Source organism: Scomber scombrus, chromosome 2 (assembly GCF_963691925.1).
Source record: "Scomber scombrus chromosome 2, fScoSco1.1, whole genome shotgun sequence".
Lineage (NCBI taxonomy): Eukaryota > Metazoa > Chordata > Actinopteri > Scombriformes > Scombridae > Scomber > Scomber scombrus.
Window position 1 is genome coordinate 13,063,489 of NC_084971.1, and position 14,051 is coordinate 13,077,539.

Genomic DNA, 14,051 nt, shown 5'->3' on the forward strand with positions numbered 1-14,051 from the left:
TATTAGCTGTTAAACCAATTATATTTTTATCCAGTTAAATCAGATAGCCTCATCTGATTCTGATTGTATTGTACATATTTTAAGGCTGGTTTCATAACTAAATTACTATGCTGGGATGAGGCCATAGTGGCTCATGCTTCTTACCAAGTTTGCTGCGGATGCCTCAGCGAATGACAGTCCTCTGGGGATGATGAGGATGTGGTCTTGCTCTTTACTGACTCGGCCCTAGAAAGAAAGAAAGACCAACAAAATCACCTCTGTTTTTGCGGAATCAAATGAACTCCAATCTGACCCATCTGACTTTAATTCTTACTATTCTTGTTACTCTTGTTAACTTTATTGATCAAAAGTCAAGTGTGCGATATGTCAAAAGAGAATCTGTCTTGTATTTTTCAGACAATTCACTGATTAAACCTCAGCAAATGAAACAGTTTGTCTATTCTTATTGCTGTCAACAACCATGGCTTTGTCTGAAATCACAGTCTTTTTCAACCAGTTACTAATCCCTACATAGTGAGCAGTACACTCAAATTGACTATTTGATTATTTTATGGCATCTTTCACAGGTATTGTGTCACACTACTGTAATTTATCCATCTATAAAGCTATGGACATATTGCATTGTGGGATTGTTAGAAGAAAGTAGTATACATGCCCTGCTTGGACACTATTTTTGTTCCACTGTGTGAGTTTTTGAGGGGCACTTTGTGTAGCATTACAATCAAAATAGGGAGTGACTTCAGACACAGTCCACTACTGTCAACACTTCAGCTCTAAATGCAGTGGTTCTCTTTTTGTGGCGTCTTACTGTGATGTAGGAGCTGGCAAAGTGAGCCCAGCTGAACAGGTCCACCAGTCTGTAGAGGCTGGCCAGTTTACAGCGTGTCTGCTTCTCTCCTTTCACCATTGTGGTGGATTCCACTCCGTACATGTCGTTAATGGGAGTGACCATCCCCAGACCTGTTGTATCGTAAAAAGATAGGGTGTGGTTTGCATTTAAGTCTACAACAACAAATTCAGTTCAATTGTGTGTTGCATGCATACTCTATGCTTTACAGTTGCACCTAACGTCTTCCACAAGCAATATCAGTAATATACAGCCATGTTCTATTCTTTAAGTTACTACTGGCAACAGTGACAGACAGACACAACCACTACCCAACATCTGTCTTTTTATCTAATGATGTATCTGATACATCTGTCTCAAGCACTCCATCTTTTAATACTTCGTTTACTGCCAACACCTGCATACATGTACACATTGCAGGTATATTTTAAGGAAGAGCCGAACTGAACTGCTGTTCTGCCTTTGACGTGTAATTCAGCATTAGTTGTGCATTCCAGTGCTGTGATTGGAAGCAGACTTCACATATGGACTTCTGGACAGAACTCTAGGATCAAAAACCAGTGAAATATGCATGGCTCTTCCGGAGTCTGGGGGTTGAGTCGGTATTTACGCTCTTAAGTGAACAAAGCCCGTGTTTGGGTATGGATCTCCTGTCTTCAAATACTGATGCCTTGTTTTGTTTTTGAGAGCAGTTCAGAGTGGTTACACCCCGGGCAAGGATGGCATGTCCCGCTGAATGTTAGTGTCTGGTTGCCCGGGGTAACGGGCCACAGAGCTGCGAGTACTCACTGAGGGGGGAAGTGTTGAAACCGGCCACTGAGCTGGCCATGAAGAAGTCAGCGATCTGTCTGAGGGCCAGCAGGCCAGTGGGGTTGTTCCCCTTCCGCTGCTGCTCTTGGATCAGACTCTCCAACTCCTCTTTGAAGGCCTGAGAGAGAAGGAGAGACAGAAAGAGAGAAAGAAAATGTTAAGAGAGGAGACATTTAACCATGAGATGAGGCAATGTGCAAAACACTTGTAACCTTCAGACTTCCCTAAAAAAAGACTGTGGATAAATATTTATCTCTTTATTTTTAACTGCGTATTATCAAACCTGAAAACCCTTTATCATCATTCAAATGCACACAAAGCCTTTGATGACTGTACTCTGAGTTACAAGATTGGACATTTCAGTTTGGTATCATGCAGCAATAATGGTTAGGTGGGATTAATTTGTCTCACTTTGCAGATAGAGAACCTAGTTAAGACATAACAAACTTTCTTGACCTGCTATGAAATAACGAAAATGAAAAGACAGTGTGATGATGGGGGAGATTACAGTGGGGGGGGGGGACTCTAACAAACAGGAGCTAAATCTGCCTGTTAAGAGACAGAGGCTGAACTGAAGGGCTGCATAAAGGACCAGTATAAGATAAATAAGGAGTGTTTTTTAAAACTGAGAATCATGCAAAGCTACTTTAGTGGATTTAAAAAATAAAAATATAGACATGAAGATCGGGAGTAAAGAGAGGAAGAATGAGAGGGGCAAGTTAATCACAGATTACACTTGCTCCTCGGGCGTCAATCTAAATGGTTCTAAAGGTGCTCTACGAAGCTGAATCCCAATAGGTTAGCTACCCAACAACAGTGATCAGGATTGGCTGGCTGGCTTGTGTTACGATTGGCTGCTTGATGTCACTGGGAGAGAGTGAGTGTGTGTGAGGCTAATCCTCTTGTCCAGACTACAGTCATCTGTTGAATCCACCGACACAATACAGTATATACTAACATGCTTTAATGAAATACTGCATACACAAAGCTGGCTGGATTACATCACATTAAGTAGAGTATGATGTTATGCTTTCAATTTCCTTCGTCTTGCAACGGTTCGTAAATCAAATGTTCAAACTGAAATCAAAAGACTTCTCAATAAACACAAACATCACAACATACAGTATCAGATCAGGGACAGCTGCAAATGCAGGATATGAACAGTAACTACTCCAAACATGTTGTATTCATCATGCAGTCAAGCTCAGGCTGCAGAGGATTTAATACTGTATGTATAGCTGCTGATAATCTTAATAAGGTTGCTAACCTCTCAGGGGGCACGCTCACCTTTCTCTATCGGCTAATGTTATTAAAGCTGTGACCAGCACAGAGGATTTTCAAGACAAGGACCCAAACAGACAACATGTATGCATATCATACAAGCTGTGGTTAGGCTATCTGTCTGTTTGATCTCACTTCAGATAAAATGTTAGTTTCATCCGGTTTTTCCAGTTCATAATGTTAAATTATGTTATCAAATGAGCACTATTAATCAACCTGGCATAGCTGCATCAGCCAAGTAAGCTATTCCTGTTTCACATGTTGAACTTAAATTGTATTACAACATGAGGAAAATGTACTGTTGCTGTGGTTAATTGTAGTTTAATAATAATGTACTGGTATATTTTAATAGCTGCCTCCCAACCAATTGTATATGATGTCAAACCTAAAACACAACCGCAAAATGAGGTATCAAACATCTGCAAGCTTTACTAACATCTTATAACATCATATCATGTGTAATAGACACATATTTATGATATTCCTTTTTTTTGGGGAGCATACAGCTTTGGGTCTGAATCAGCCACTGACAGAATTTTAGTTTCTTTCTCAGACACTATTGAATGTTAACTCTACATTTACTGACCCTTCTCAATTATGTTTTCTCCCCCTGTTCAACCATGTTGTTCTCTATCATGTACAACAAAGAATATGAACTGACTCCTGAATCCTGCGTGTTCGGTTATTTTATGTTTAAGTGTGTAGTGTGAATATCCTCTTGGTATATCTATATTGACACTGTGAGAGTGAAAATAGGCCATGACATTTCCACATGATGACTCTCCTCTAGTAGGGCAAACATTCAATATTAATGCCTTTATTTCATCTCAGTGCTTATGCAACAGTCAACAGACTCCCAATAGAGCTCAAAAACATCTCTGACACTTCCCCTTGTCTGTGCTCCCCCACATCCCCTCATGTAACCCCATGGGATGATCCATTAGTCTCCATGCATTAGTGTCTTTCCATTCTCCATTAGGGCCTTTGGTTTTATGCCCATGTGGGGGTGTTTTGTTAAAAGTGGAGGGAGCAGCCCCCTCTGTCCTGGAGCACCGCTGGTTCTGAACCCTGGCCAGACATTCCTCCGTCCCTGGTGGCGAGGTTGCTGTGGTAATAGGCTTGTTGCGGATGTCTGACAGTGGTGTATCAGAGGGTGTTTTTTCAGTTGTTGTTGTTGTTGTTCTGGCCATTTCCTTATTCAGAGACTGTTGTGCCATCACATTGACATTAGAGTCACAGTGCTTAAAGCACGGTTTACTGGAGCCAGAGCTCGATCAGGCTATCAGACAGATTCCTGGCTCAACTACAGAAGTCTTTGTTTTGGGTCTGTGCTGAAGGATTCTTGCTAGCTTGACACTGTCTCTCTGTTTTGGTCTCCACTAACTGCTGAGGGAAATATCTGGGCCTTTAGCTGTTAAATGCCCCACTGTGTTCACCAGCTGGTCACTAACTTTGTTTGTCTGCTGTTTGGTGCCGGGTAATGTACAGTCAGTTTATCAGAGCTTCTTAGCTGAAAACAGCTGCCTGCTGTGGTCGCGAACAAAGCCACTGAGAGTTAACCAACAGTACAGGTGATGGTCAAAAAAAGGAAAACCTCATTTGTTAATAAACACCCAGGTGCATGTAACCCAGGTTACTAGGCCCTTATTAGAAGTCCAGTTATTAGTTAAATGAATAAATTCATACTTTTATGTGACAGATGAGTAAATAGGATTTATGATTTAAAATCTTAAAATGTGTCAATAAATAGGAAAAATAATGATGTACACACATTCATTTATATCTGTCAAAAAGGGTGTTTTATTTAATTTCAAAGTGTGGTGAATGTGCTTTTCTTAAAGTGTACAAGATTCAGGTGACATGAGGGAGTTCACATGATGTAATGTAGCCAATCAGACACCGTCAGGGTGTACGTGTCACCGTGTGTTTTCTTTCTGGCTCTCTTTGCTGGACTGTCGTTGAGGTGACCGCATGCTGATTTTGTTGCTACAGATCATTTAATATTTGTGCAAGAGAGCAAGATATTCTGGTTTATCCCTGCTTTAATCGGCGCAGAGAGCCAAATCCTTATTTTTTCCTTACCGTGGATTTATAGTGGACCGTCTATTCTGCAAAGAAAAACGTGATTTGTTTATTAGCAGCCGTGGCGCTAGCTTAAACTATTAGCCACATGGGAACCTTGCTAAATTTCATTTCTAAAAGAAATACATATTGCTGAACTCCCATGTCCCTGCTTCTTCTAAAGTGATATCTGGACTGATGAGAGCTGTGTGATCTGCAGAGGATGTGTGTGTATATATGATTGAGCCTCTGGTGAGTAAACTTTACTGACATTAGTCTCAGTAATGGTGTAAAATGTGCATTTGCTAGTGTTAATATGGATTAACAGGACATTAAATGTATGTATGTTGTGTTTTAAAAAGAAAAGAAACATTGGTTATATGTCAGTGTTTTATTTACATTACTCTTACTCTGTGTTTTCTGTGAGTGAGTGGCGGTAAAAGAAAGATGAACAGAGAAGAAATGTTAACCATTTTGTTTCATGTTAATATCAAAAGTATGTTCAGTTAAATTTATGGACAGTAAGAATAGTTATAATGATCATTAAGGAACAATATTATGATGTACATATGTTATATATGTGTGTTTATATGCATATATTTTTATGTAAAGGTATATTTTGTGTATGAAAATACTATAGTAACCTATTTCTGGCCTATATAGGCTGGGTCTTTTCTTTTCTTGGTTCCTTCCTTTGAATGGTCCCCTGGTTTGAAGATTTGTATGAAGACTTCTTCTACTGGGATTTTTCCTGTTTTGTAAGGTAGAGGGGAATCTCAGTGGTTGTGGCGAGCCAACCAATCAAAGAACTGTGATACTTTCACTGATCTGGGATTTATTTTTGTAAACTGTAATCTCATGTGTTATTGACATTTTGTTTTATTTTGTTTATTTTTTATTTTTGGTCAAGTCAATACAACATGCATAAACTCACCTGTTGATTGTGAGAGTCCTTTATTCTGTCACTAAATGCAAATTGCTAATACCCCTTTCTCCTATAGCGGGTCTAGACTTTTGATTTTGCTGGTCCACAAGGTAATTGGTGCACTGACGAAATATATCTGTATCACCCAGTCTTTACCACTAACAGTAAGAGCTGAGGTGGGTTACATGCAGAATCACCTATTCTTTTTAAAATACCATCAAATTAGTTTCATATGACAAACCCCTTCTACACTGAACTTGGAGCCATTTGAAATGAAACCTTTTTAAAAGCTCATGCACATATAAACACACACATACAGAAACCATTCACTAGCAGGCATCTGCTCTACAATTTGTGTATGTGCATTCCCAAGAAGATAATGACAGCAGGGATTTGATTCCCATCATCTAAACAGATTAATCCCAGGGGCCTAAAAGTGGATCGTATCATTCATATTTTGGCAAACCCATCACAACTGCAGCAATAAAAATATCAAGTGTGTTTTTAACTGCTGTGGCATGCCTGCTCGCCTTATGATTGCAATCCCACTTTAAGCCAATGAAGCAAAGTTAGCTCCATCTTGAAAATGAAGTCACGTCATTACAGTTACCTCACATTGACCTCTGGAGTGAAAAATAACTCAAATGTCCATCATGTATCCTGTCAGATTAAAATCACTGACAGGCAGCCAGACTAAGCAGGTCTCTCCACTTACTGGAGGAAAAATGTGATCCAATCAGAGAAATGAGGAAGTGTTTCCGTGACTGCTTTTAAATGGCAAAAGCTAATCTTTCAAAATGGGACTGCAGTGATCTTGAGAGTATTGAGTTCACATGCAGATTGTCCGACTCTAGCTGACGAGTCAAATCCTGTAGTGGTCAGTCTGAGGCAAAAAAGACTAAATGTGGCTTTTTCATACATTATTTACTATAAATGTGCGTATGTAATGTACTTTTTGTTGCTTCTACAAGGCAGTCAGAGTAAGCTGCAGTCAAGCGCCACCGTCAAGGACATTACATCAGAGCAGATGCTTCCTGAAAAGGGCACTATCCCCAGTTTACTCTTGGGTGGATACTGGACAAAAATACATTGTTATATGTATATTTTAGATTATCTGAGTCAAAGTCCCCAAGTAACAATTAAAGGTTTCCTTCAAACTCTTACTATCACAGGAAGTTTCTAGTCTTCCAAGAACTTGTGTCATCAGACTTCCAGAGACGTTTCCTTTTGTTGTGATTCCCTTGTTTCTGCTGCACTTATTGTTGCAGATACAGGTGACACTTGAACTGCTGTACGTCATCCTGTGGGAAAGGAAGGCAACACTTTTTATGACTTTGTTGGAAGCTGATCCTGCTCATCTGTGCTTGTGTGCCGGATCTAAGAAGTGTGTGTCACTCCTGATGGTTTCAGCATTACCTCACACGCTTGTGTTGTCATGTGAAATTAAGCTGTTGTGTTTAATTAAGTGCATTTTGGTCATTGTTTAGGGTTGAAAACAATCTAGTCAAAGTATCTTTTTAATAGAGAGGGCTTAGGTTATGCTCTAGCTATTGTACTGAAAATCAATTTTCCTTTACCCATTAACACTGTATTTTGAGGTCATATCCTGCAGCTGGATAAGATTACATTCACCTGAAAGAACATAGTGACCTGCATTTTTAGGCATCTTGGTGATACTCTCTAAGCTCAAATTGCATTAAACAACATTAAACAAACTAAACCAGATTGTTAGTATAACACTCCAAACATATTTGGAGTGAAAATACTTGAAAAGACATGGCTATGTAAAAGGCAAACACTCACGCACACGCACACTTTCCCTAAAATCTTACAGACACATGCAGAGACCAGGTGAGGTCTGTAATTTCAGCCATACACTCAAATAGCCTCCTCCAGTAATGTTAGCACAATGCTGTTCTTTCAAACTGCCAACGTGACAGAGCTACAAAGCAGTGCAGTGCCTGCCTGGCAAGCTTGCCAATGCTATTGATTTCCCCCCATCTAACCTCAGAGTGTGCTTCAGTGAAACTGGTCCCCTCACTGCGGCTGTGACGTCTCAATACTCTGCATAAACTCCATGCCCTTTTTCTTGAGGATGCACTTGTTCACCCCGGCACAAAATGTGGAGCAAGAGGAGATCATTCACACTGATCTCATCTATTAATCAGATACCTGTGCAATGCTACCACAATGATTCCTCACTGGAGTTAGGGTTAGGCAATATTGCTGTATTATTGATATCATGATATGAGACTGTTGATATCATAATATCGTGATATGGCATCAGTGTTGTCTTTTCCTGGTTTTAATGGCTGCATTACAGTCGAGTGATATAATTTCCTGAATTTACCAAACTGTTCTAGCTGTTGTATTATTTGTCTTTACCCACTTAGTCATTATATCCATATTAATGATGATTATTTATTCAAATTCTAATTGTGTGAATATTTATATTGTGTTCCAATAGTCATCCCTACATAATGAGGTATTTGGTCAAAAATGTTGTGGTGTTTCATTTTGTCCAACCTAAAAGGTCTAACTGGAATCATTTTAATGTAGGGTAACATTAAAACAACTCTTTCAGCATTTCACTGGAACAGATTGCAGAAAGACTGAATTTATGACCATAATAAAGAATCAAAATCAGTATATAATGTGGATTGTTCAGGCTGTGGTTGATACTCGATCAGCTTAATAGGGCCAGTATCTGCATTGACATTGATCTGGAATATTGGATTGGCACATTCCCAGTTGAAAATATGTTCATGCACCAGTTTCTACAAGAAAACAAATCTTTACAGTTATTTTGCTTAGAGACAAAAACATTTCTGTCTCTGATTTTAAATTGAAAATGTCAATTTGAGTTTCCAGAAAGAGAAACAAGGCTAAAGCTTATACTCACCAAGGGGATTCTTTAGACTTTTGGCCTTCCCTTTTGAGGTTGCACATGATCTAAAGTGGACTTAGTAACATTTCACTATGTTACCCTCTAACCCTGAGGGCACTGCTTCACCGCTGGAGTTTTTGCTAAGTTCAGCACCCAATAGATGATGTGAAATGCCAAACTGAAACACATCTGCCGAGACGTGGCTCTGAGGGGAGAAGCAGCGGTTTTAAAAAAAATAATCTCTGGAGTGAGTTCAACCACTAATGTTCTATCAAATGAGACGTTCGGGACTCTAAAAAGAAAAACGAAAAACATAATAGAGAGCAGCCATGACATTTGCCTCACACGGGGGGGTTCTCAGCAACACCAACCAAAGCACCATAAATTATCCACTTGTGTTTTCTAGCAAGTGGCAGAGGAAGAGGAGAATATGTGCACTTCCTCAGAGAACCACAGAACTAATGCAAATAAGGCTGAGTAAATTTACCACAAGGTATTGGTAAGTCATTTCTACGGATGATGAACAAACTGTGCCACATGCTGGAAAAGTGCAGAGGGGAGGAGGAGAAAACCTAATAGCAGGGGAGAAAGCAAGATGAGCGGAGATGCAGAAAATAGAAGCAGCATGTGCAAGTACAACTCAAATTCAATTTCATCTGATTTAATCTTGTGCTTCTGAGGGGTTTTGACCTTTTGACTTTTTGGGTCGCAATCAAAGTCACGGAAACAGTTCCCAGCAGCCACAGAGAGACGCTTAACCACATAATTTAACACTATAACAAATTAATATGATTATTTACCAACCATGACATCATGAGACTTAGATTTGCTGCCAAAATCTGTATCTAAGTGCGTTCTTGCATATGGAATGCACTAAAAGAAACCACCTCAGTGTGGCTCACAAATCAGCTCAAGGCAAATTTCAACCCTTGCATGTCATATAAAACAGGCCTTGTCTCAACCAACATGACCACCACAAGCCTCTTTAAAAATCCTTTTCCTCATCTTCTTCCTTCCTTCATCATGTAACACTTAATAGTCAAATAAATCAATATGCTTTAAGTGTCCGTACTTCTGTAAATCCAGACCTAACAATCTGGTAAAAAAAAAAAAAAAGCCCTGAAATCGTTTGAAATTTAGCTGTAGGCGTTGACTTCCAAAGGTAAACACAGATGCATGAATGAGATGGGTGGATGAAGTCAGCTGAGTTGATTCTGTCCTGCCTGGTCTATATTGGTCTGACTTTAAATACAACCTGCCATCTGAGTGCTAGGAACATGTAATCTGGAGCCGCCACTAGTCCCATAACACTGGAATAAAAACAAACAGAGAGAAAAGCGAAAGAAAGAGGAAAAGAGGGAGGGAGGAAGAGAAGGGAGTGCGAGAGAGAGGCAGGCAGATGTGTGGACACACGTTATGTTTGTTAGAGCTGAACATAAGAGAGAGAGAGAGCAAAATGCTGTGAAAGAATGAGAATAAATGCAGACGATAGGAGAGAGAGAGAGCACATGTGTCCACTTGTTATTGTTGTGGTAGTTGAATAAGAGTAAGCCGATGCTGAGCGGCCAACTGTCCTGATCAGGGCTGGAAACACTCTGCGGCCCACAGGGAGCCACCTGTTACTGCTGACTGAGAGCTGGTTGGCTCACGTTCAAAACCGCATCAAGCGGGAATAATATACATACCACTGCATGACCACAAGTGTGACACACAGGGAGAGCTAAAGGCGCTCTCAGTGTGATGTAATGGTAAATAATGACGGTGGGTAACCTATTCATTTATTCATTATAAAGTGGTGTTTCTGTTCACCTGACAAATATAAGTTCAATATTCACTCTCGTTTTAACTCGATTTTGCTCCCCATCAACTTCTGAGGGAAATATCTGTCTTTTTACCTGCTAAATGCTATACTATATGTTCACCAGCTAATTGCTAACTTTGACTGCTGTTTGGTGCTGGGCAGGTAGTGTTTAGTACGTTTTTATTAGAGCTATTTTACTCCAATTGACTGTAATGAGAACTGTGAGTCTGAACCAAAGCAGTTCAGGAGCTGAAAGATATTAACACTCTTAGATCTGAATGGAACTTGGGACTTGGGTGACACATTGTATCCTTTGCTAAAATACAAATATTGATTGTAGCTACAATAATAGAATTGGTAAAATATTGAACTTGTGTATTGTCTTAAATAAAACCTCCCTACAGTTTCATATATTAAAAAAAAAAAACAAAAAAATGATTTTCACCATGAGTTGAGGCCAAGAAAACCTATCAAGAGTCACAAGAACTAGAAGAGATTGAAAGTGCTACTGAAAGACTACTCTCGACGGTCAGCTAGTCATTGAATTCAATGTGTGTTGTGCAACTGTCTTAGAGGAAATAACTACTCAGAAGTTTGTGTTTCCAACAAAAATATCCTGAAAGGACAAAATAAAAAAAACAACAACAATTTATCAGGCCCACACACACACACACACACACACACACACACACACACACACACACACACACACACACACACACACACACACACACACACACACACACACACACACACACACACACACACACACACACACACACACACACACACACACACACACACACACACACACACACACACACACACACACACACACAATCAAATGGTAACCTACATCAGCAGCAGCATGCTCCTGCCCTTCCAGACATCTGGCACAAAACACAGGATGCCAAGAAAACCACACTGGGCATGTGCAGAATGCGACTCAAATTTAAAGCTTAAAAAAGAATGGCCAAACCACCGCAGCCACTACCCAATATCAGTCACACACACACTTCCAGGCTTGTATTACTCTACTTATGAAGAACATTCATTCATGACATTCCCTACCCAAGTGACATATAACCTTATCCATTACCTTACTGTACCATAAATCTGTCTCTGCCTCCTCTAAAGCCGACAAAGTGTCCTCACTTTAAAGTAAGTCAAAGTACAAACATATACAGACACATGAACACACTCGCGTCTAAAATGTAAAATCCTATTGTAAATAGTTAGGAGCACTTCAGTCAGAGACCAGCCTTGAGTCAATAGTGCAGAACAAATAATGTGTGGGCAGAACTGGAAAGCGGGGGGCTTGTTGTACAATCTCCACAAAAGATGACGCAACAGTTCAAAGGGCACAAACCAAACAGCGAGACGGGACAACACTGTCGTCTTTACATGAGCTTGACTTTGTCTCTAAGTTAATTGAAATGTTTGTTGGTGAGTTCCTGTCAGGGAAGCAATTTCATTTGGAATCAAAGAGGAGATAAACTCTGTGAACTTAACTCTGTCATGTTTAGTTTTGTGTTCAACTTTTGCAAAGTGCAAATACATGTTATCTTTGCAGAACCATGAGTGTCTTATTAATTAGCATGTGTGGTCCCAAATAGGTTCAAACCTCTTAAGTCAAGCTTGGCTAGCAGTGAAACAAAAATCAAAACACATTATGTGTGTTGGTTGAAATATGCCGTGTGCTCACAGAGTTGTTTACTTCAGCAAAACCTGACCCAACATGAGAGCTGTCTGGAGGGAACTTGGAGAGCTCCAGCAGCCCGGGTGAGGGTGTGGCAGCTGGTGGTTGTATCAGGGTTTTAGCTGACTGCTGTGTTTCACTTGCCAGTGTCACAACATCAGTCACACTGGACACAAGTGAAAACTCACATGCACACACTGATGTAACTTTGTTAGAAACTGCTGGGTTGAGGAATAGTAACTGACAGCTGGAGTAAATGGGAACTGATTACTCAAACGTTAGTCAGTGATGTGAAAAGATCTTGACATGCACCAAGTTCTGCTTTGTGCATTCTATCTATAACTCAACTTACAGTCTCTCTTAAACAAATGTTCTCTGGGTGGGACATTTTCTATTTTAACTTACGGGGCTTTGTAAGATCTGTGTGACGCGTTTCTTCTGCTCCAGAACGTTGAAGTCCTGCCGGAGGTCGGGCGACATGTTCCTGGCTCTGATGTACTCCGGATCGTTCACATCGACCCGGTCGAAGTAGCGCTCCTTGGTCCCGCCACCGGGTGTGGGAGGGGTGGTAACAACCCCCTGATGGCTGTCCTCACTCATGCCTGCTTCACCTCAGTCGCTCTCTCAATGGCTGCCGCTCTGCCTCTCACCTGAGAGGAAGAAAACCAGACAGGTGGATTGGTTAGAGTACAAATCATATCCTTCGAAAGGTAAGTGGGAACAGTTGAATATTTACATTTTCACAGTATTTCATAGCACAAAATACTGGAGTGTGGAGAACAGAACAACATGTACCAGCAGTCAAACTAAAGCACTCATGACAATGTGGTATGCAAATAATTCAGTCATCAGGAAACAAAACAGACTTGCCTGTAGAAGGTAAAATGGAAAAGGGAAGAATTGCAAAACAGAGTTTCACAATGCCTATTTTAATCAATTACATTTTTGTTTCATTATTCTGAACAAATATCACAGGAACAACAAAGCCTTCGCTAATGGACACAGCACTTATGTTTAAAGGCCAGTTTAACAAGACTGGATACAATTTGCGAAAGAATCCAAGACGCCTGATTGTATACGTTCTAAAATTGGGCCGTTCACATCGCAGCAATACGCAGAGACACAGATGACCATTTCCATAGCAATGACGCACTTGCATACCCCAATACGTCTGCATTGATACACTGCATTAAGTGGATTAGCTAGATTTCTGTTTGTGTTTACCTGACAAGAAATGGATGATGGTGACAGTGAGTTGCTCACATTGATTGCAGTAAAACTTATCAATAAATGACGAAGACAGCAAGCTAGGAAACTGAGAATCTGGAGTTATCTTTGACTACTGCAGTGGCAGAGATAGGGGGCCTGGGGAGTTGTGCAGAAATCTGCCATGTTGTCATACTAGCCTGTGCTGTTTCCTAATTGGCTGAAGAAAAATAGCAACGTCCTTATGTAAGACTGCACCTGGGGACTCGACCAAGCAGGTCTTTTGAGACCCCAGGCAACAGCTTCAGGCACTCAGCGATTAACCAGTTCAAACCGCTGCAATTGTTTTCTACAACATTCAGCAACAACCAGGCTTAATATGTATTTCTCCTCTCTCGCACAGGGTTTAGTTAAATTATGGTTGTCATTCTTTTAATCCAAGTAGTTACTCTACAGGGTAAGCAAAAAGTGATTTATTTCTGTCACTGATGTTAAATGTCTGGCATATGGCACTCCTACTCACAAGTAAAATAA

At 40.3% G+C, this 14,051-nt stretch overlaps 1 protein-coding gene across 4 annotated transcripts in view; it reads right to left on the bottom strand.

The window, feature by feature from the left end:
• add3a (adducin 3 (gamma) a) overlaps positions 1-14,051 on the bottom strand; it is a 105,514-nt gene that overhangs the window by 22,075 nt on the left and 69,388 nt on the right. For all 4 annotated transcript variants that reach the window (XM_062428065.1, XM_062428066.1, XM_062428067.1 and 1 more), the window contains 4 exons: positions 12,717-12,961; positions 1,637-1,775; positions 809-960; positions 145-225 (listed from right to left, as the gene is read on the bottom strand). In XM_062428065.1, the coding sequence (XP_062284049.1) occupies positions 145-225; positions 809-960; positions 1,637-1,775; positions 12,717-12,911 (567 nt within the window). In that variant the 5' untranslated portion in view covers positions 12,912-12,961. The remainder of the gene's footprint in view (positions 1-144; positions 226-808; positions 961-1,636; positions 1,776-12,716; positions 12,962-14,051) is intronic.